This window comes from Podarcis liolepis (assembly GCF_965112155.1).
Source record: "Podarcis liolepis genome assembly, chromosome: 14".
NCBI lineage: Eukaryota > Metazoa > Chordata > Lepidosauria > Squamata > Lacertidae > Podarcis > Podarcis liolepis.
Window position 1 is genome coordinate 19,801,602 of NC_139569.1, and position 22,153 is coordinate 19,823,754.

Consider the following 22,153-nt stretch of genomic DNA (forward strand, 5'->3'; position numbering starts at 1 on the left):
CACTTTGGAGGGTAACTCAGCAGAGAAAAGACCACTGTCTGTGCATTCCCTTTCAATTATGGTCACATATATCAGAGTACTACAATTCCCAGAATGCTTTGGGGTGGAAGTGGGGGAGCGAGAGACCATTAGTCCTTCAAGTAGTTTAGATGACCTCCATGAGCAATATAAATAAATCCATACATGACATTTAAAACAAAGATCTTGACAGATCTGCAACGTCTTGTATAGCTTTAAAAGACTGGACAAATTCATACAGGTAAGGCTATCAATGGCCTCTACCCACGATGCCTCTACTGTCAGAGAGACTATGCTGGGAATCACAAGTAGGTTGAGGGTTGTTGTGCTCAGATCCAGCTTTCAGGCTTCCCACAAACATCAGCTTGGCCATTGTGAGAACAGGAAGCTGGTCTAGATGAGTCATTGGCCTAACCCAGCAAGGTCTTCTTAAATTTGTACAGGATTTTAAAAAAATCTTTCCTGAGTCCACTGAACTCAGTCTGTGTCTACTGGGCTTTATGTGGAAGTGGGGCATGCAAATTCAATGAATAAATAAAATAATAACAATTCTGCCAATCAGTTTTGTTGATGACCATGGCAAGGGTGAGGAAGTCCTTTCTATCCACTGGCTGCGTTTGGCCTGCCTTCTACCATCAGATCAGTCATAAGGGCTGGTTTGACTGGTGTCATAAGTTTCCTAGCCATGTGAAAGACCCCAGTCATTTCCCAAGGTATGCACATGAACGGACAAAGTTAACACGTGAACTAGAGAGTTCACTTTGGCTGCAGCAGTTTTGCCATGATTCTGGCCATAGCTGTGAGCCTTATATACACAACTGCCCAGGGTGGCATGGGGGAAGAGGTTGCTGGGAAAGAAAAACCATGATGTGAGACAACCACGGAGGCTGCCAATCAGAGAATTCTCCCCCTGCTCCACCTCATACGCCCAAGCAGATCCCCACCTCCACGCAGGTCTCAATTTCCGAGAACTGGTTCATGATGGGCAAGATGGTTTCCATGGAGCTCCCAGTCTGCAAGTCGGACTTGTTTCCTACAAGGATGATGGGGATCCTAGAAAAGAGGGAGAAAGGGGGTGGGGTGAGGAGAGAGAAAAGGTGTCGGAAACAAGAATAGGCACACAAGCACTGGCTGAAGAGTTTGGAGCAGTCTGCGTGTCAAGGCAAATGCAACAACTGGAGGGGAGGGGAGAAGTAAATGGAGATCTGCATTTCTTAATTTGCTTTGTCTAATTTAGGCAGGGGTTCCCACCGACAACAGATGAAGGGGACAACTGTTCCTGGCAGAAGAGTTATTAAGGGGCCCCAAACCTCAGGGAAGACGCAAAGAGGCTAGGTCTACTCAGTTAGCAGGACCTAAAACTTGGGTCTTTCACACCTGGTCCAGGATCTGCTTCTTCTTCATTTCTCTCTGAATTCCTCACTGAAATGTATAATCTAGGAACAGTTTGCCCACCACATCTTCTGCTTTCAGGAATCAGACTTTAGCCTGCTTCCAGCATTGAATAACTGAAGCCTTTAAAACAGGTGTGGGGAACCTCTGGCCCTCCATATGTTGCTAGACTGCAACTCCCATCATCTAGAGCCATTGGCTATGTTGGTTGAGGCTGCTAGGAGTTGTAGTTCAGTAACATCTGGCGGGCCGAAGGTCCCCCAGCCCTGCTTTAAAAACAGGAGCAGCAACTGGGGCCCAGACATGGGCAAAATGTAGCATCCCACCTTGTTGGGCAATACACTACCTGGAACATTTTTCAGCTCCACCATTCACCATTGGGATCCATTTTGTCCGAATCTAAGTGGGGGAAACAGAAGGAAAAAGCAAGTAAGTGGAGTGGGAAACTAACAGCAATGACAGCCACAGAAAGAGAGTCTTGGGCATGGCAGGGTCCTATGGGATCAACCGGTTGGCAGGCACTTAAATGCTACACAGTTTGGCCCTGTGAAAAATGCCAGCCCTGCCCCTGTCAACCAACCCATGCGATCCAGGCCACTGTGAGCATGACAAGAGAGTAGGTGCACCTCAAGCAGATGCCCAACCAGAGCCAATGCCAGTCAAGAATGTAAGAATGGTCCTGTTGGAGCAGAGCAAAGGCCTTCCTGGCCCAGTATCCCATTTCCTGCCTCTGGGAAGCTCACAGGCACAATGAAGGCCACAGCTGTCTCCCAACTGCAATACCCAGTAGCTGGTATTGAGAGGCATACGGCCTCCTATTCTGTAAGCAGCATATACAGCCCTTATGACTAGGAGCCAGTGATAACCCCATAATCTGTGAATGGATCGAAGTTCATTATGTCTTGCCACCCCTCAGACTGCTGTGTGCAATGGTGATAATCAGCAGAGCGTCAGGCAGAAGCACAGCTGCACTTTTGCCAGGTCCTTGTGAAAGAGGGGCAGGAAATCCCAGCCCTTACCTTGTCAATGGTGGATTCCTCCGTGACATCGTACACCATGCAGACCACATTTGCCTGCAAAGGAGCAAAAAGGTAAAACAAGGTAGCTCATGTCCAGGAATTTTTTTTTTACTGCTTGATTCTGCCCATTGTATGAACCAATATGCCAGGCTGCCAACTGAGAGGTGGCATCTCAAAACCACCAAGAGGGTCAGAAAAGCCCTCACTTTTCAGTAACAAAAGTCCCAACATCTGAGCCTCCTTGCTCAAGGAGGACATCTGGGCTCCTCATGCTCTGCTCAAATCTGACCACCAGCTCAGCTCAGCTCAGCCAGTGCCAACGCAAATGGCTTTTAGGAAAAAGCAGATGGCAAGATCACTTGCCCTTTGGAGAAGCAAGCTTATCACTTAATCTCCCAATTTAGGGGGATTCGGATGGGATTCGGCATGGCAGCTTTAAGCCCCCATTATGTACATATGTATGTATGTATGTACGTACGTACACACACACCATTGCTGTGGGTCAGGAGAGGAAGGAGATGGCATATAGCAGTTTACAAGCAACCAAAGGGTTAGGCAAACGGTTAACAAAACTGATGACGCTAATCTCCAAATTCGACTATTTGGGATTCTTGCAGAGTTAACAGGGAAAGTGGTGGGCTCAAGATGAGCATGAAGAGCAAAATTCAGAGCACAAGCTGAAGGGAAGAGGCTGGTGGAGTTGCTACAACAGGCCTCCCCTGCATCCAAAGTTGTCCTTGCTCACCTTGGCAATCTCCTCTTGGAGCTCCTCGTCCGTCTGCTCCGATTCTGAAAGGCAAAGGAAAGGCTGTACATTGCTGTCGGGGATCTTTACTGTGCCCCAAAAAGACACTCGGGGATGTGGCCGGAATGTGAAGAATGAAACAAAAGCCTTGTTATTTCAGGCCAGTGGCCCATCCAGACACCAGCATCCTGTGGACAACCAGATGCTCAAGTATGACTTGAGCACAGCAGCAAGAACTCTCTCCACTTGTGATTCCCAGCAACTGGTGTCCAGAGACTTACTGCCTCCAACAGCAGAGGGAGAACCTAGCCATTCTGGCTAGTAGCAACTCATAGCCTTGTCCTCTATGAATCTGTCTAATCCCCTTACAAAGTCATCCAAACTGGTGGCCATCACTAGCTTGCTTGCTTGCTAATTTATTTATTTTAAAACTTTATTTATGCTTTTCAGGTTTATACATTTCACCAATTTTACAATCATTTTAACGTTTCAAAACTTGACTTCCTTCCCCCTCTTTCTGTGGTTCCTTATATCTTCTGCATATCCAAATTAACATAATTTGCTCATTTATCCGTCTACTTTAAATATATACTCTTATAAAACTGCAGGTTATTACAATAATCTCACCAATGCTCTTATCTGTTTACAATTTATCTGTAAATATTCAATAAACCATTTCCATTCTTTTATACAAAGTTTGTTATCTTGAATTCTTATTCTTCCGGTAAGTTTCACCATTTCTGCATATTCCGTAAGTTTTTGTATCCATTCTTCCTTTGCTGGGACTTCTGCTTCTTTGGCTTATTTATTTATTTAGCCATTCGAATATTTATGATCTGCACTTTCATAACATATATCAAGGCAGCTTACAACATATATACAATAAATCAATAGATATCTGCAAAACATAATTAAAGACAGAGAACATAGCAATAGAGGCTAGTTGGTTAAAGAGGGGGGAAATAATAAAGGCCTGGGAATTCCACGGGGCAGGACCTGCCAAACTAGAGACTCAATCCCTGGTGAAGACCAACCGAACTTCCAGAGCATGGGGAACCAGCAGAAGTGCCCCACCAGGGGTCTCAAAGTTCAACTATATGCTGGGTGTGAAAGTACTTTATTTTCCTGTTCTGAATCTTCCCACATTCCATTTCACTGATGCCCCCCAAGTCCTAGTGTTATCAGAAAGGGGGAAAAACACCACCCTAACACCGCCCTATCTGCTTTTTCTGTGCCAGGCAGAGTTTTATAAACAGAATTTGCTACCACAAGACATGGTGACAGCCGCTAGCTTGGACTGCCTTATGTGACTTTTATCTATTGTTTTATTATTACTTATTCAGTTCATATCGTGCCATTCCTCCCAGATGAGCCCTTTTAAATCCATTGGGGGGTGGGTGCCTACCTGAGTAGTCCACAATGTGGGTGGGGACTTTCTCAGGTGTGACATCTGCCGGAATTGTGATCTCTTCTGCACGAGACGGCACCTGGGAGGGGGGAAAAGGGAGATGATCATTTCCACATTGTGCCCAAGACAGCCTTATCCTTCATGGATTTGGCCACATACAACTTCTAATGTCGGATACAGTATGTCTCTGAATACCAGTTGCTGAGGCTCTCAAGAGGGGAGAGTACAGTTGATCTCAGGTCTTGCCTACAGGTTTCGCATTGGGGCATCTGACTGGCCACTGTGAGAACAGGTTGCTGGAGGACTAGAGGGGCCTTTGGCCTGATCCAGCAGCCAAGCTCTTCCAATGCTACGCTGTTAATATTAGCGGGTCTATCTTGCAGTTGTAAGCAGGGCACATTCTCAGTGTGCTGAGAACTGATGAAGAACATATGGTTCCATTGCCAATTTGGGGGGGGGGGAAGGATGGCAGTGCCCCAGATGCCCAGAGTTTAGAGAGAGAAGCTCCCTTGTGTAGGTGGATTAGATGAAAACAGAATTTTAGAATGAACTACAAATTTCAGGCCTGCATAGTATGAAAGCAGAAGCATGGAATAGGCACAGCCCACTCACCCCTCCTGAGAAATGGCACTGAACTGCTTCCCTGCAAATCCCCTTTCAAGCACTTCTGCAGCCCCTTAAGTCTCGGCAAGCAGTGACCTGATCCACTGACCTGACAGCGTCCTGGGGATTGGGGTTGGGGTAGCATTAAGCTGCTTGCCTGGGGCTGGAGCAGGAATGTGGGAATGGTATTTAGAATGATCCCAGCACCTGATTAGGAGACTTACTGCACCAGTGGCGAAAGGGTGAGAGGGGTCAACAGGGGGGCAGGCACCAATGCCATCTGCCTGCTGCAGATCAGAGGCTGGGAAGCAGAGGGGAAGTGCGGCCACCAGAGTTAATCAAGACAGCCCTTCCCAGAACATGAGGCAAATGGCAGGGAGGGTGGCTGTTCTTGGGAGCTTTCGAACAGATGGGCAATGCTGGGGGCGTTGCATAGACGTCCGCAGCAGTAACCGCTCTAGAGGTACCATCCTGGCCAGATGCTGGAAAGGACAGAAGAAACCAGCAGCTGAAGCAGTTTTTTTTCCCATATTGAATTTTCACATTCTCGTAACCTGCCCTGAGACCTTATGAGGAAGGGCAGGTATCAAATCAAATCAATGGAGAAATGATAATAATAATAAAAACAGAGCATAAGAACAGCCTCATCGGATCAGACCAGAAGTCCATCCAGCAGGGAGCAGGGTCCATTAGGTGGGCGCTGTCCCACCAGCCCATGGGACCTGCCTTTATCCTTACAACCAATCCAGGGAGAGGCATTGCCTTCCAGCTTCCTCCTCCTTAGCAGGCTAATTTACAAGCCTGTGTAAGTGATGTAGGAAACTGCCGTAGACCATTGACCCATCTCGTTCAGTACTGTTTACACTGACTGGCAGTAGCTCTCCAGGATTTGAGATGCAGGACATTCCCAGCCCTATCTGGAGCTGCTGGGGATTGAACCTGGGACCTTCTACAAGCAAAGTGGAGGTTCCACCATGGAGTTATGGCCCTCCCCCCCAGATTCTGCGCTTAGTAACTTTAGAAGCTGCCTTATACAGAGTCTGGCCATTGGTCCATCAAGTTCAGTAGTGTCCCCACTAGTTTGATCAGGGATGTGCTGCTTGGAGATTCCAGGGATTGAACCAAACCAGGTGCTCTGTCACTGGGCTACTGAAGATGGCTCTGGCTTGAAGTGGAGTACGGGAAAAGAATGATTCCTTCCAACTCTCATCTACACACCAGAGCACAGCTTGTCATTTCTTGCAAGCTGCTCATAGCCACTGACTGAGCTGCTCCAGTGCCATGAAAGATGTTAACAATTAAAACTGCTCAGAGCAAAAGGTGTGAAACCATGCAGCTTTTATGGAGGAATCAAAGTGCTGTTTTGCTTTTGTTGTATGCATGGGAGAAAAACTTCACAAGGAACCATGGCAGGATCAGTTGCATAAACGTTTGCATAAGGGATGGCGATTGTGGGAAGAGGGCCTATCACAGGCCTTAGTAAGTAGCCCAAACGGGTCCTTGCCAAGTGTGTGTCTCTCTCTCATCGCTGACATCACACAGAGCTCCAGAGGGATTTGCAGCACAAGTGCAAAGAAGGAACCTCCCCAAACTCCAAGCTTGCAAGGAGGGCGCGGGCTTATTCCTTTGCATCCCACTTTGCATGTGCCTAAGCAAGGAGGGAACCCTGAGGTGTCATGATGGCAAAAAACCTGAATGGCTTTAAAGGAGGATTAGGCAAATTCATGGAGAATGAGGCTCTCAGTGGCAACTTACCTTCACTGTGGAAGGCAGTATGCTTCTAAACACCAGCTGCTGGGAATCACAAGTGGTGAGAGCGCTGTTGTGCTCAGGTCCTGCTTTGCATTGGGGCATTTGGTTGGACACTATGAGAACAGGAAGCTGGACTAGATAGGGCCTCAGGCCTGATACAGAAGGGTTCTTTTTATGTCCTCATGGACTTCACCAAATCTGCGGATTCCTAGCTTAGAAACAGAAGGGAAGAAGGCAGTGCAGGTAGCAGGACTTCAAAGTGAAAACCTGTCAGACCTGGGGTGGGGAACCTGTGGCCCCTTGCAGGTTTGGGGACTCTACCTCCCACAGGCCCCAGGCAGCATGGCCAGTGGTCAGGGGTGATGGGAGTTGCAGGTCACAGCAGCTAGAGGGCCACAGGTTCCCCATCTGCTGTAGGAGAAGGATGAGACCAGAAGGCAGGAGAAAAGTCCAAGAAAGAAAAGAGGCCGGGGGGGGGGGGACTTCTGATATCTCAAGGGCAGAGTGCCACTTGGGTGCCACTTGGCTGGCTAATAGGCAGGCAGGGAGTGGTCTGGCAAGGGAGTTTTGTGGACTTTGAGCAAAGGAGCGGAGAGCACCAAGGCAGCCACACAGCAGGCAGGCGATAGTGTAAATTCATACCCTGAGTTGATATTATCAGCCAAATCTCTTGGCTGCAGGTCTTTGATAATTCAATGATTTTTTACACGCCAGCAGGAAAGAAAACCATCTTGCACTCACCTCTTCAGGGAACTCCTCGCCTACCAGGGCCATGATCAAGGAGGTCTTCCCCACCTGGGCTATGAGAGGGAAGGAAGGAGGGAGAGAGGAGGGGTGGAGAGAAGAAGAAACAAGAAGATCATTACAGGAACTCTTACCAAGATAAGGAATGTAGTAGCGAGTAACATGGTGGTTATTCCATGTTATCTTCTCAACAGCTGTGCATGTTAATTGAGAGAGAGAGAGAGAGAGAGCGCGCACACACCCTTGCAGAAGGCCATCCAGCGATCTTCCCGGCTTTGTAGGAATTTGAACTCAGCCGTCTCTGGCCCAAATCCAACCATCTATCCACTATAGCACACTGGATCTCTGAAATGCGGATGATTATGTTGGGGACAGATGTGCATCACTTCAAAAAAGCTTACAGCTTTGCAGGTCACCTGAGAGACAGGTATCCAACAGACAGAATGCACCGTCCCCAGTTTCGGTTCTGTCACATTCAATGACTAGGGGAACTGGGTGGGTGATGGCATCCCCATTCATATCAAAAGACAAATCTGACAATTTCAGTGGGGGTTGGACGCATATTTGCAGCTAGAGGATACTGCGTCTGAACTAACATTTCCTGAGCTGAATCAAGGAAATAGACTTCTGTATGACATGGTCCAAGGTTAGATACAGCAGAGCTCAAATGACAGAGTGGCATCTAGGCCAGAGCTGGAGAACCTGTGGCCCTCCAGATATTGTTCAACACTATCACAGGGATGTTGAGAGGATAAACATGGAGCAGTCCCTTTCATATGTCACACTTGGGCTCACTGGAGAAAAGGCAGACATGCAAATGACACCAGTAAGGATTTGTTTGTTTTAATGGTGCAAACTTGTAGAGTTTGTTCTCTCTTTCACAGAGAAGTGGATTTGTGATTTCTCTGGTGTCATAGTGACACCAGGTGACAATCCCTCCCACCCACACTTTGCACAGACTTGACAGCTGATTGTTGGATCTCAAGAAGCTCCATGCACATGCTTTGCAAGACCTGACAACCAGCTCACGGTTGGGGCCTCTGCAAATATGATTTCAGATGAGTCAGTTCCTTACCTGTCCTGCACCTGACTCATATAAGATATAAAATAGAGGGGCATGGCTTGGCCAAAATGGCCTCAGAGCCTGTCCCATCCCATCTGCCCCCTCCCCCACCCAATAACAGGACAGCCATGTGCCATCAGTTCATCAACATTGCTTGTTATTTATCACATTTATCTCCCACCTTTCCTCCAAGAAGCTCAAGGTGATATACATTTCCTTATCCCCCTGTATCTCCACAACAACCCTGTGAGGTAAAATGGGCCGAGGGACTGTGCCTGGCCCAAAGTCACCCAGTAAGCTTCACAGCTGAGCAGAGATTTGAACCCCGGTCTCCCAGGTCCTAATCTAACATCTAATCACAACACCACACTGGCTCAAATAAGAGGATCAGCAGAAATTGCCAGGCAGTGATTGGTCCGTTTAGTTCAGTACTTTCTAAATTGACTGGCAGCATCTCTTTGGGGTTCCAGGCAAGAGACATTCCTAGCCCTACCTGTGGATTGAACGTGGGACCTCCTCCATGCAAAGCAGATTCTTGGCCCCTGAGCTACAACCCTTCCCCAAAGACACTCAATTGCAGAAGACGCTGAGCAGAAATAGAAAAAATGCTAGTTCCTGCTTACAGGCTCACCCTTAAAAAGAAAAGGCATGCAATAGAAGGAAAAGGGAGATAGAGGAAAGGAGAAAGCCTTGTGCCAGCTGGTGAGAGGGTAAAAGCCAGTAAAAAATACAACCGTCACCTAGGAATAGGAAATTGTCATTAAAAAAAAAATTACTAACATAGATGCAAGGCCTGGCTAAGGTACCTGGCTAGTAACTTTTGTGGACTCGGTTACAAGCCAGGAGTATGCATAAGCCACTAGTTGAAGATTAAAGCAGACAAGAAACCCAAAGAATCTGGTTAGGAGTCAAGGGATAGCACCAACAGGACATAAGAAAAGGCACTGGGGTACAGGGGGTCAGGGTTACCTCCCAATCCTTCATCCCCAAAGCATAGACAGTTATCTGTTAGTGAATCTGCTATTTCAGTTTTAAATCCACAAAGCCCCCAATATATTGCCTCCTATACACACATATATATTTCAGAAAAAACTCAGATAATTAATTATACACAGTGCCCCGAGCCAAGATTTAGAATAGTAACTACTCTCAGCAAAGAGGAAGCTTTTTAAAGTTATTAATATTTGAAAATGTTGTTTGCAGCCCACACAAATAGGAAAAATTCAGTTTGTTTTAGCTGTATGCTCCCAGAGAGACCACGGCAGCTCCTAATGCTGTTTTCCAAGACACAGTTAACTTGAGAAGGGAGACGGTGAGCAAGATCCATAGACCTTGACTGGAGTTCCTCCTTCTCATTTGCACCTTACAACATTGGGTGACCAACCTACAAATAATAATAATAATAATTTTATTATATATACCCCACCTGTCTGGATAGGTTTCCCCAGCCACTCTGGGCTGCTCACAGCATATATCAGAACATATTAAAACATCAAACATTAAAAACTTCCTTAAACAGGGCTGCCTTCAGATGTCTTCTAAAAGTCAGATAGTTGTTTATTTCCTTGGCAACTGAAAGGAGGGAGAAGGCCCTCTGCCTGGTTCCCTGTAACCTCACTTCTTGCAGTGAGGGAACCGCCAGAAGGCCCTCGGAGCTGGACCTCAGTGTAAGGGCTGAGCGGTGGGGGTGAAGACGCTCCTTTAGGTATATTGGGCCAAGGCCATTTAGGGCTTTAAAGGTCAGCACCAACACTTTGAATTGTGCTCAAAAATGTAATGGGAGCTAGTGAAGAACCTTTAGGACTGGTGTCATATGGTCTCGGCGGCCACTCCATGTCACCAATCTCGCTGTCGCATTCTGGATTAGTTGTAGTTTCTGGGTCATCCGCATACTGGTGAATGCCCAGCCCAACCCCCCGATGATTTCTCCCAGCAGCTTTATATTGATATTAAAAAGCATGGGGGAGAGGACAGAGCCGTGAGGCATCCCACAAGTGAGAGCCCAGGGGTCGGAACTCTTATCCCCCAACACCACTTTCTGGACATGACCCAGGAGGAAGGAGTGGAACCACTGTATGACAGTGCTCCCAACTCCTCTAGACGGTCCAGAAGGATGTCATGATCAATGGTGTCAAAAGCCACTGAGAGATCCAGCAGCACCAGGAAACAGCTTTCACCTTGGTCCCTGTCCCACCGGACATCATCGACAAGCACAACCAAAGCAGTTTCAGTCCCATGATGAATCCCGACTGGAAGGGATCCAAGTGGACCGCATCCTTCAAGCGTGCCTGGGGTTGTTCAGTGACCACCCGCTCAATCACCTTGCCTGTTTGTTTTATATCCCATTCTTGTCATCTCTCTGTAAAACTTGCAAGTCAGTGTAGCATAGTGGTTAGTGTGTCCAGCTATGACTTGGGAGACCAGGGTTCAAATCCCCACCGAGCCCTGAACCCCACCTTGAGCCAGTCACTACCTTTCAACCAAACCTACCTCACAGGGTTGTTGTGAGGATAAAATGCAGAGGTGGAGAAGCGTGTACCCCACCTTGAGCTCCTTGGAGAAAAGGTGGGATAAATGTAATAATAAATAAAAGGGGGAGGGATTGGAACAAGATAGTGATGCAAAATTGTCTTTGTTATAAGAAGAAGAAAAGAAGGCCTCCATCCTTCCCTTGCAACTTCAATGTTTAAACTAGAGATGGGCAAGCTGTGGCTTTTGGCCTAATTTCATGGGGGTGGCAAGGAGGGGGAAAATGGAAAGGGGGCACCAGAAAGAGACAGAAACAAAGAAACAAGGAGGGTGTTTTAAAGGGCAATCTCTTAAAAATGGCTGAGAGAATAAACATGTCTTAAACCGACTGAGAAAGGATAATAAAGTGGGCAACCATCAGTACCATCATGCCCTCTTCCTGTGAGCTTCTGTAGGCTGCTAGATGGCATCCTGAAACAAAATGCTGGACTTGATGGAATTTGATCTGATCCGTAAAGACTCTTTTAACACTTTAATCTGTGGGCTGCAGGAAAACCAATACCACCAGAATACACCAAATAGTTTCTGTGTAAGAATGCTTGGACTTTAGCAAATTCAACCCAAATTCTGAGCTTTACATTATCCAGGTTAAAACATCTTAATGCATACAAAAATTGAGAGTGGGAAAATTCTCCCATTAAATTTAGAGAAAAATGAATCTAACCCTTTGCTTCCCCACCCCCTTTTTCTGATTACATAAATACTTTGGGTAAGGGACTTCCTTAAGGCAATAACAAAGCCCACAATGACTCTCTGGGGTGGAAAAAAAAATTGGGGATGGCTGGATGCAAGGAAGACACTGAGGCCCAGCGGCAGAGTGACTCTGTTCCAATGCCTGAGGGCTATTCTCTCCAAAAAAAATAAAATCTACTGCCAAGAAATCCCAAAGGGAAGAATAACAAAGAAGGATAGAGCAAAACGAGGACACTGACATGCAGTGGACAGTCACACACACTTATGGAACTGCAAAGAGCTTTCTTTACATTTAGGCCAGAGATGGAGAACATGTGGCCTTTCAGGTGCTCTGTGGAGTTAACAGAGTTTATACTGCTAATATAACACACTCACATCTGCTCTGGCCAATAGTTAAAGACGACGGACGTTGTGGCCCAATAACAGCTGGAGGGCCACACATTCCCCAGTTGTGATTTATGGAAAGGTGCTGCCTATATGGTCTACAGCCACATGAGACTCTCCAGAGACAAGGTTGCCCCTCATGTGGACTTCACCAGCTTGCAACAAAGGCAAGGTCAGTTCTACTTCTGAGACTAAGTTATATTCCACCTCAACAGTTGGGCATACACACTTAGGTCACTCACACATGTTCACAGGAACTTAGGAAGTTGCCATATTTCGGGTCAGACTGTGTGGCCATCTAGCCCAGGATTATGAACTCTGATCACCATCAGCTGGCAGACAGAGAGCAGCCTTTCTCTCGCATCAGCCACCACCTCCTCTTTTTAACTAGGGGTGGATGCAAAGTCTGTCACTGAGTTGGTAACAGTGCCTCTCAACATGAACACGATGCTCATCAAACGATGGACTGCAGTATTAAAGGGGCCACCATCATTCAAACATAGTAGGTTAGACCAAGGGTGGAGAACCTGTGGCTTTCCAGACATCACTGAACTCCAACCCCCAGCAGCCCCAGCCAGCATGGCCAATAGCCAGGGAAGATGGAGAACCAACCATCATGGTTAAGCTCTCTCCTCATTAACCTGAGCTAAAGCCAACCTAGTGAGGCAAGAGATTAACCACAAGTCCTGGTTTGAATGACACAGTAAACCCAGTGTGGACCAGGAGCAAAACATGACAGGGAGCAGCAAAGCAGCTGCAAACTCCTTTCCCCAAGCCTATACTTTTTCCTGAAACAATGCTGGTGACTGAGACTTTAGATGAAGTCACAGGCTGCTTCCTTCTGATCCTTCCATACTCCTCCCTGCTATCATCCACCCCACAAAATTTGCCCTTTTAATTTTCATTCAGAATTTCCATAAACAGCAATTGCTGTTAAATCTTTACCAATATCCCACTGGTTTTTTCCACCAGTCATTGGGAAAGGACTGCAGCTGAGCTTGTTAATTTCTGCACTTTGCGGTCTCTTAAAACATTCTATTTAAAATATTTGCATCCTGTGTATGCAATATAGTGCTGTTGACTTTATTTTAAGCTGCTTTCCACGTATTTCCCAATCTGCCTACAGTTTTGATTGCCAACGGATTTCGGCAAAAGATTAAATATTACCCAAGAGCCCGAAAGCATCTTAACAACAAACCCACCAGGGCATGAGTTCTCAAAAGCCAGAGACCAATATGTCAGATGTATATAGATGCACGCAACAGTATGGTATTGATAACCCTTAGTTATTATTTTGTAATCTGAATAACCTATTTATGATGATGGTGGTGATGATAATTCTCCTTTTCTCCAAGCTGAACCCTTAGGGTTGTTCCAAAATGTCAGTCTGTTTCAGCAAAAGCAAAGGGCGCCTGGGGGGCACTGGGATTGTGTTCCCCCCATATTTCGTCTACCAGCTTTCATTCCCTCCGCTTCTGTCAAAACTGCCTCTAAAAGGCTCGCCCCCCCCCCATTCTGAAAATCTGCCTTCCAGCATTATAAATCCATCTCAGGCATCCATATCCACCAGTTGCAACCCTCAGAGACTACCCCATGACCTCTGACCCCCTCCCCAACTCCACCCTCCCCGACCTCCGACACCTCCCTCACCTGCAACCTCCATGACCTCTGACCCCCTCCCCTAAATCCATCCCTCATTTCACTGCACCACCTCCAGCCATGGGGGGGGGGGCTTCCCCAGTGCTTACCCTCCCCCAGCAGGAGGATGCGCACATCCCGCCTCATCGCCGTCGCTTCAGGAGCCACCACGACACTCCCCGCCTCCTGACAGCGCCCCACCCACAGGACAGCAGCGGCTTCCCAGCCCGCCGCCTCCTCTCCCACTTCCGGTTCCGGCTTCCTTCCGTTTGCGACCATAGAGCCGCCAGGACAGAAGGGTGTCAGTGACAGCAGCGGCACCTCTCGGCCGGCGGGCAAAGTGCAGCGCCTCTTGCTCTTGAAGAGCGGACTGGACTGGTGTGGAGGCTGCGGGAGCGTAGCGCCACCTAGAGGCCAGGGAGCTTGCTGGGATTCAGCCCCGATTCCCCGCGGTAATGCCGCCTGCGCAGGTAATCGGCGTTTGGAGAGCGGCAGCTCTACGTAGTAATAGCGTGTTTTTAATGTGCTAGGATTATTGAATAACGTGAAATATTCTGCCAATCAACTAAGCACAGGCTGTGAGATTCAGCATTTTTGTGAACATTCTGGTAAAGAAGTTGGCAGAATGAGGGGGCAGGCATTATCTTGGCATGTCGCCAGATTTTAGCAGTTCTTGTTTTTATCTGCCTTGAACCCTGACAGAGAAAAGAGGGTAAACAAACAAACAAACAAACAAACATGATGATGATGATGATGATGATGGAGGGAACTCAAACATGCATGTGTGTATGTTTATGTTGGGGATGGGCGCTGGCTGACCCAGATCATCTGAACAGGGATTTGTACACGAGTCTTCTTGGTCTAAAGTCAACACGTTAGCTACTATATCATATAAAGGATGTGTAGGCTTTTTTATTTTATAATTTTTATTCCCGCCCCCCCTTTTTTACAGATTCAATCATTGACTTCTCTTGCCCTCCTCTCATGGTTCCATTTGTTTATCCATTAAAACTGCATATTCTCATTTCCCCTTTTATTCAAACTTCCCCTTCCCCCTATAGTTTTAAAAGTTTAAACTGAATTTAAACTAATCCTGCTAACACTTTGTCCTGCTTTACATAATTCTTCAGATATTCTGCAAAGATTTTCCACTCTTACTGATAATTTGCCAGTTCTACATATTCCATTAATTTTATCTGCCACTTCTCCTTTGTTGAAGTCATTCTCTCTTTCCATTTCTGAGCATATGCCATTCGGGCTACTGTAATTGCATAAAGAAATAAATTACTGGGTCTGTGGGGACTTCCGTTCCTAATATACCCAACAGGAAGCTTTCTGGTCTTTTTGTAAAAGTCCACTTAAACATCCCCCCCCCATTTCATTATACAGTATATCATCTCCCAGAATTCCTTTGTATTTTTACAAGTCCGCCACATATGATAAAAAGTACCCTCCATTTCTTGACACTTCTAGCAAGTACCTTACTGATTTATACATTTTTGCTAATCTACTTGGTGCAAGGTACTATCATTGTCATGAAATTTTCTTTCAGGGTATATATAACAAGCTGTAAATTTTAAATCCTAACTCCATGTAGATTTTTAACAGCTGTGTGTTGTTACAGGCATTTTTTAAAAAAAAGATAAATAGCTCACACATTTTGTAAATTAATAAATATAAATATATATATTTATTTTAAAAACAGAAATGAGCTAGCTTCAGTAGTTATTTTCAAACTGTACACGCCTCTTGCCTTTCCTTGGGAAATTTCCAAAGTCAGATGAAAAAATGTCCAATTCTTCTGGTTGATACATCTGCAACACAATTGCAATCCCATTCTATTTGTACACTATTTCCTAGGATGGACAAGGACCCAGAAAGAACCCAGCTTAAACTTCAGAACTCACACACAGACTGATAGGGCTGATAGTTATAGCATTTTCTCTGATAGGGCACAATCTGTTGGGAAGGAGTCCAAAAGCCTCAGAAAAGAAATTACACAAGAGCTCAAAGAACTGATGTAAGAGAGAATTTTTCTGCCAACTGTGCCCTTCCCGAACTAACCACATGTCACCTGAAGAGTCTTAACAAACAAAACATAAAAATAAATCATATAGAGAAACTCAGGATTGTTGCATATGACTTTTGGGGATCCGAACCTAACAACTTAGGTCACAAAAAATCCCAACTGCCACACAGGTGTCTTTTCTGATAAAAGCATGCCTAGAAGCGAAGCAGTTGTGTGAGTATTTGTGTGACCATTGTTGAATTCTGTTTCACTTGCTTTTCCTGACAAAGATGCAGGTGTGAGAACAAGATATGCATTTAAAAGAAACAACACACACAGAAAAATATTTATATCTATATAGTGTATACACTTATAACTTTGCATTTAAGGCAATTTACAAAATAAAAGTGAAACAATTAGAGTGTCATAGGCATTAATCATAAAATGCACGTCACATTAACAGTAGCATGAGCAAGCCAATCCTGTGTGTGCTTCCTTGGAAGTAAGTCCCATGGGATTCAATGGGGCATACAGGAAAGCATGCAAAGGATTACAGCCTGGGAATGTAATCAAAACGACATTTTTGTTGCCTAAAGCCATGCAGCTGCTTTTGGTGTCTCTCTCTGTGTAAAATAATTTCTCTCTGCAGCTTTTGACCTTCTTACTTAGCATCCAATGCAATTCACAAAACAAACGCAGCCCATCAACATGTCAACAAAAAGTAAAAATACAAAAATACAAAGTGTAAAATACAATGACGCTATTGTAAAAGAAAAAGAAAAAAGGGATCATTTGCACCACTTATCCCTAGACAATCTTGTGAACTGCAAGTCTCCAAGGATTTAGCCTCCACTCGCAGGATCCTTCTATGACCAATTTGTGCGGCTGAGCCAATCCAGTCCAATCCAAATCTTTATGTGTGCTTGCATCCATGGACATTGTTTCAGAAGCCACGGGTACAAAATACTGCATCACACCCAATCTCCTCTGTGTTCTTTTGCTTCAGCTGTGAGATGTAGCATCTCCTGAACAGAATGTGCAGTTGTAACAATGTAGGTGACAACGATGGCGTGGCTTCTGCACTCTGTGCAGTAAAATCCTTGTCATGTGCATGGGGTTGTCCCAAGGAAGAAGATACCTGCATTTCTTAAGACATCCCACTTTGCTCCCAGATGCTTAGAAAGCTGCCACCTGAAAATTCCAGGTTTCTTGTACCAAGGGTGAACCTCCAGATTTTACTGGACTCCAGTTCCCATCAATCCCTAACTGCTGGTTATGATAGATGGGGTTGATGGGAGTTGGAATCCAGGCAACATCAAGGGAGGGGGCCACAGAGTTCTCCATCTCTGCTTTATACAAAAAATGTCAGGGCATTGCGGATTGGTCTGTCCAGTGGTAGAAATCTGGCATATCTTCCTACTGCATAACACCCAACTCTTTGTTCACCCCCTGCTCAATACAGTCGAAGTGTCCATAAACTGGAAGAGTTCAGAAAGACGGATCGCCAAAGCCAACGTCTAACTGCACCTGATGGATCTCCTGGAGCAGTTCCTCGTTGGCCAGCTCCAGCTGCAATGGAAGGAGTAGGGATGAGACGAGACTAAATCAAGTGCCTATTTAAAGATCTGTCATGTATGCTTTGGTTCAAGGAGGAAGGCTGGGCCAGTTAATCCCTACTTCAAGGCCACACGAGACAACCAGAAATACTTTCACTGTCGGCCTGCCAAAAGCTGGCATCAGATATGATAGAACAAGTCAGGATGGTGAGATAGCAGCACGCAACAGCAGCTGATTGAGAAATGCCACATTTAATTCGATGCCATTTTCAGTGTGTGTCTCACTTTTCATCATGGGAACATTCGGAACCCGCAATGATGCCTGATATATAATATAAATATAACATAAATCTACACACGGACGTTGAACAGCCCTTTTTGCATTGACTTTAAAATACAACCAGTGTACAGAAAAGCACTTTGGTCACAGAGAGTACTATGTGAGTTAGTGCTCATCCCAAAAGTTTTTTCCACTTGATTTTACTTGATACTCATGTTTGTGTCGCCTTCATTTATTTGTACTGTAATGGTTTTGTTACTGCTTCATCATTCTTCTTGTTCTTAGCCTCCTTGCATTTTTTCAAGAAATAGAAAGGAGGGATATGCTTTCTAATATATATATATATATATATATATATATGATGACTAAATTAATCCTGGCTTAAAGAATGTGTGACTTGCTAGTCACACCTGCTGGTTGCTTCCGAACCAAAGTGTAACGCCTTTCCACAAATCTAACAATCGTGAAAGAGAGAATAAGGTGACAAACCTTGACAGCATATTTGTAGGATTGTTCTGCCTCCAGCTGCCTTCCACCCTGAAGAAGAAGAAGAAAGCAGTCCACAGTAAGCTGGTCTTTTACAACACAATATTGCAGTTGCAAGAAACTGCAAAGGGTTTAATTATGGGTTAAGAAAAAGAATGGACAGCAGAGAAACACTACTCCCCAATGAAGTACTTGTTAGTTATCAACTTGAGGATAGAGGCAAACAAAAGGCAAATGATGTTGGGGGGGGGTTGACATCACTCCCCCCCCCACATTTCTGTTTTGATAAATAGCATCCTTGGACCCATTCATTTACCAGTTAAATATTTGAGGATTCCACCTCCCCCCAAAAAAGATACACAGATGAACCGTGTTAAGCCTGGGCATCAGAATGGTTGAGTACCTGTTTCCATTGCGCGCCTCCTTGAAACCCTTCACCTAACATACACTGCTGTAAAGAAAAGCAGATATGCCTTTTGCTGGGTTAAAAGGCCATTGAGAGTTCACCTGCATGCAGACGAGAGCCAGATACGCCCACACTTCAGCATTGTTGTTGTTGAGGGCATTGGCCTCGGAGAGGGCATCTTCTGCCTCCACCATCTCTTTGAGCTTTAGAGAGGGAGAAGTAGACTGATTAAAAACGTAAGACCATGTGCTGTGGACTTGGCTTCAAGCATTAGCAGTGGGCGTGCACTGCAGCCGGATTAAAGAGCATCAGTCTCTTACCCTATAGCAGGCAATTCCTACTCCCAGCCATGTGAGACAGGAAGGTGATTTCTTACTGGCCAGCAGGTAGATGTCCTTTGCCTTGTCATACTGTCAGAGGAACAGTGGTTGGCAAATTACTCTCCATGCTATGACAATTGACACTATACTCTGTTTGTTTTGTTCTTGACAGAAGCCTTCTCAAGCCACTATTTCAAAGAGAGCTACTCACAAAGGACATTGGGGTTTTTTTTTAATATTTATTAGCTGCTCAGTAACTGTTGGTGACATATAAAGGAATATCAAAACAAAAAACAAAACAAAATAGGACTACTAAAACAAGATAAAATCAACCAATACAATCTAAAACGAGCACTTAATATAATTGTAAAAACTTTGCCCAGCAGAAAATAGCCTTTAAAATTCCAGAATGTAAAACAAGCACATTAAAGGGCAACAGATTCAACTAGTCCAGTGGCCCTCCTGTTTCTAACAACCAGGTGTGTCTCCAAGAAGCCCACAAGTAGGGCTTGAAGGCAGCAGGCCTCCCCAGTCAGAGTAGGAAAGGTTCCCCTTAGATTTCATGTCAAGACTGCCAGCCCACCCAGCTCTTCTGTATCCCACTGAAGTTCCCATTTTATGCCTCCTCACCTCCTTCCTCTCCAAGTAGATGGATCCTAACCGCAGGTAAACAAAATGCATATCCTTTGCATCAGTCACAAAACTGATGGTCCGCTCATAGCAGGCTTTTGCCTCGCCAAAGTCCCCAGTCAGGTAACAGAGATGCCCTTTCTGAGCCCAAACCTCTGGATTCTGCACAAAAAAATAAAATAAAAATGGTGGCAGAAAATAGAATAAGTGGTTCCATGCATAAGTGGTTGCATGCAATAAGTGGTTGGCATGCATATTTGTGGTATGAAAAGGTGAAAGTACATAGAGCTTTCTTGAATCATGTTGTAAGAAAATTGGTTTATGAAGTATGGGGAAAATATAAAAATTTATTAGAGCAAAAACACCTTGGTGGCTCTCCCCATTAGAAGCGATATCCTTGAAAAAACTGAATATGAGAAATGATTGGGCAATGTGCAAAGATCTAGGTTTGAAGATATAAGAGAATTACAAATTGACTGGTTACTATCAATTAAATAATATATTTAAGGTAGACTAAAAGAATGGTTTTTGTACTGAAATCTCTAAATTTGAAAAAGAGTTGCTAGGGAATAAAACAAAATTACTTTCAAAAATGTATAAATTAATATTAGAATGGTATACAAAAAACAAACAGGTCAAATCAGTAATGATACACTGGGTGAGAGACTTTGGGTATAATATACAACAGGCAGAATGGGAGAAGTTATGAAATTGGGATTTAAAGTTCACAGCATGTTATACGTTGAAAGAAAATTATATGAAAATGATGTATCGATGGTATTTAACTCCTAGCAAATTAGCAAAAATGTATAAAACAGGCTCAAATGTATGCTGGAAATGTAAGGAAAAAGAAGGCACCTTTTATCATATGTGGTGGAAATGTAAGGTAGTAAGGGGATTTTGGGAAAAGATATATAATGAGTTGGAAAAAAAATGTTTAAAATAACCTTTGCTAGAAAAACTGAAGCCTTCCTTTTAGGAATTCTAGGTGTCGAAATCCCAAGGAAGCAGAAAGGAATCTTGTTTTTATGATTTATGTTTGATATATGATTGTAAAATTTTAATCTGAAAAACCAAACAAATATTTTTTTGAAAAAAAGAAAGGAAGGAGGAGGGGGGGTTCAGAAGAATGAGTCTGACTAGGGCAGTAGTTAAAAAAGATCTCAAAAACAAATGATGTGGTCAGGTCTGTGCAGAGTGAAGCAGCTGGGTACACTTGCCCCAGGCTTTGAAGGGCTAAGCTGGCTGGAGGGCCCCACCAGCGGTCTGCTGGACTTACGCTGCCATGCCAAGAATGCCCTGCGTCTCCCAGCCAACCGGGGACTCCCACCCTGGGCCTCAGACAGGCCTGCACAGGCCTGGATGTGGTGATGGGGAATTCTGAGCTTTTCAGTGCTTTCTGTAGGAAACTTTTACACAGGGAATCTCTGTCCTGCACAGAGGCAACAACCTGCTTGCTGAGGCCTCTGCTGCTGCTGCTCATCACTCCAGTGTGCTGCTGTCTCAGATCAGTAGGCTAGCAGAAAAATGCCCCACAGCCTTGAAGAAGGAGCACACCTTGTATCACAGTAGAATCTGGTCGGCCACTGAGAACAGGATGCTGAACTCAATGGGCCATTGTCCTGATCCAGCAGCCAGGCTCTTCTTATCCTTTGATGTTGCAGAAAGGGCAGCTGTGTTAGTCGGCTGCAGTAAAAACAACTAAGAGTCTTCAGCCCCCTTAAAAGTTACAGCATAAACTTTGGTGGAACAGAGTCAACTTTGTCAGATACATGACATATTCCCAGTTTGGGGAGGTCTATGGAGATGTGTGTGTGTACATATAAAATCCCACACAATTGGTGCCCTTTTCTGTAAACAGTGGAATCAAATACAAATATCTGGCATCACTGACGTAATGTTCGGGTGCGGCTCTTTGGGAGGTGCCTGTCTTGTTGATGCTGGGTGAGCGGAACAAAAGGGTACTAAAAAGAGATACTTGCCAGGTAATCAATCTGGACGGCCATTTCCAGGCATTCTTCTGTCTTGCTGTATTCCTTCTTGAGCATGTATGTCTGGGCCAGCACCAGGTAGTAGTCACAGCTGGGGCCCCCTTGAGGGCAGAGCAGCTCATGTGCCAATGCCCTGTGAACAAACTGAGAAGGAAAAGCCAGCCCCAGGGTTTGTTATGCAGCCACGAAGACCTCCTGACCTGCTCAACCAGATGAGCTAGCTTCATTCACAATTAAATTTGCTCTCTCTTGCTCCTACCTATCAGTTCCACATAGTCCTGCTCCACATTCCAGCTGTGGCCTCTGGCTTCCAAATTTAGCTTACCTGGAGTCAAGCTTGTAACTCTGTGAGGCGTAAACTATAGTGCCCAGAATTCTTTGAGGGAAAGGAAGAGCTTTAAATGTATAGTGTGTACCCAGAGAACCCACAGAGTTGGTGCCTATGGCTAGAGGGAAAGGCCACCATGAAGGTTTCATTTTTCACTCCC

At 45.2% G+C, this 22,153-nt stretch overlaps 2 protein-coding genes across 3 annotated transcripts in view; both read right to left on the minus strand.

The window, feature by feature from the left end:
* The window catches only part of RHOT2 (ras homolog family member T2), a 30,358-nt gene extending 16,123 nt beyond the window's left edge, over positions 1 to 14,235 (minus strand). The window contains exons 1-7 of the mRNA XM_083473672.1: positions 14,099 to 14,235; positions 7,679 to 7,737; positions 4,580 to 4,661; positions 3,175 to 3,218; positions 2,430 to 2,483; positions 1,757 to 1,809; positions 963 to 1,071 (exon numbers count right to left, since the gene is read on the minus strand). Coding sequence (XP_083329798.1) covers positions 963 to 1,071; positions 1,757 to 1,809; positions 2,430 to 2,483; positions 3,175 to 3,218; positions 4,580 to 4,661; positions 7,679 to 7,737; positions 14,099 to 14,135 — 438 coding nt within the window. The 5' untranslated portion in view covers positions 14,136 to 14,235. The remainder of the gene's footprint in view (positions 1 to 962; positions 1,072 to 1,756; positions 1,810 to 2,429; positions 2,484 to 3,174; positions 3,219 to 4,579; positions 4,662 to 7,678; positions 7,738 to 14,098) is intronic.
* Positions 14,236 to 15,646: 1,411 nt separating this feature from the next.
* The window catches only part of CFAP70 (cilia and flagella associated protein 70), a 33,216-nt gene continuing 26,709 nt past the window's right edge, over positions 15,647 to 22,153 (minus strand). For both annotated transcript variants that reach the window (XM_083476154.1, XM_083476155.1), the window contains exons 24-29: positions 21,657 to 21,809; positions 19,675 to 19,836; positions 19,045 to 19,134; positions 18,826 to 18,927; positions 18,322 to 18,369; positions 15,647 to 17,565 (exon numbers count right to left, since the gene is read on the minus strand). In XM_083476154.1, coding sequence (XP_083332280.1) covers positions 17,485 to 17,565; positions 18,322 to 18,369; positions 18,826 to 18,927; positions 19,045 to 19,134; positions 19,675 to 19,836; positions 21,657 to 21,809 — 636 coding nt within the window. In that variant the 3' untranslated portion in view covers positions 15,647 to 17,484. The remainder of the gene's footprint in view (positions 17,566 to 18,321; positions 18,370 to 18,825; positions 18,928 to 19,044; positions 19,135 to 19,674; positions 19,837 to 21,656; positions 21,810 to 22,153) is intronic.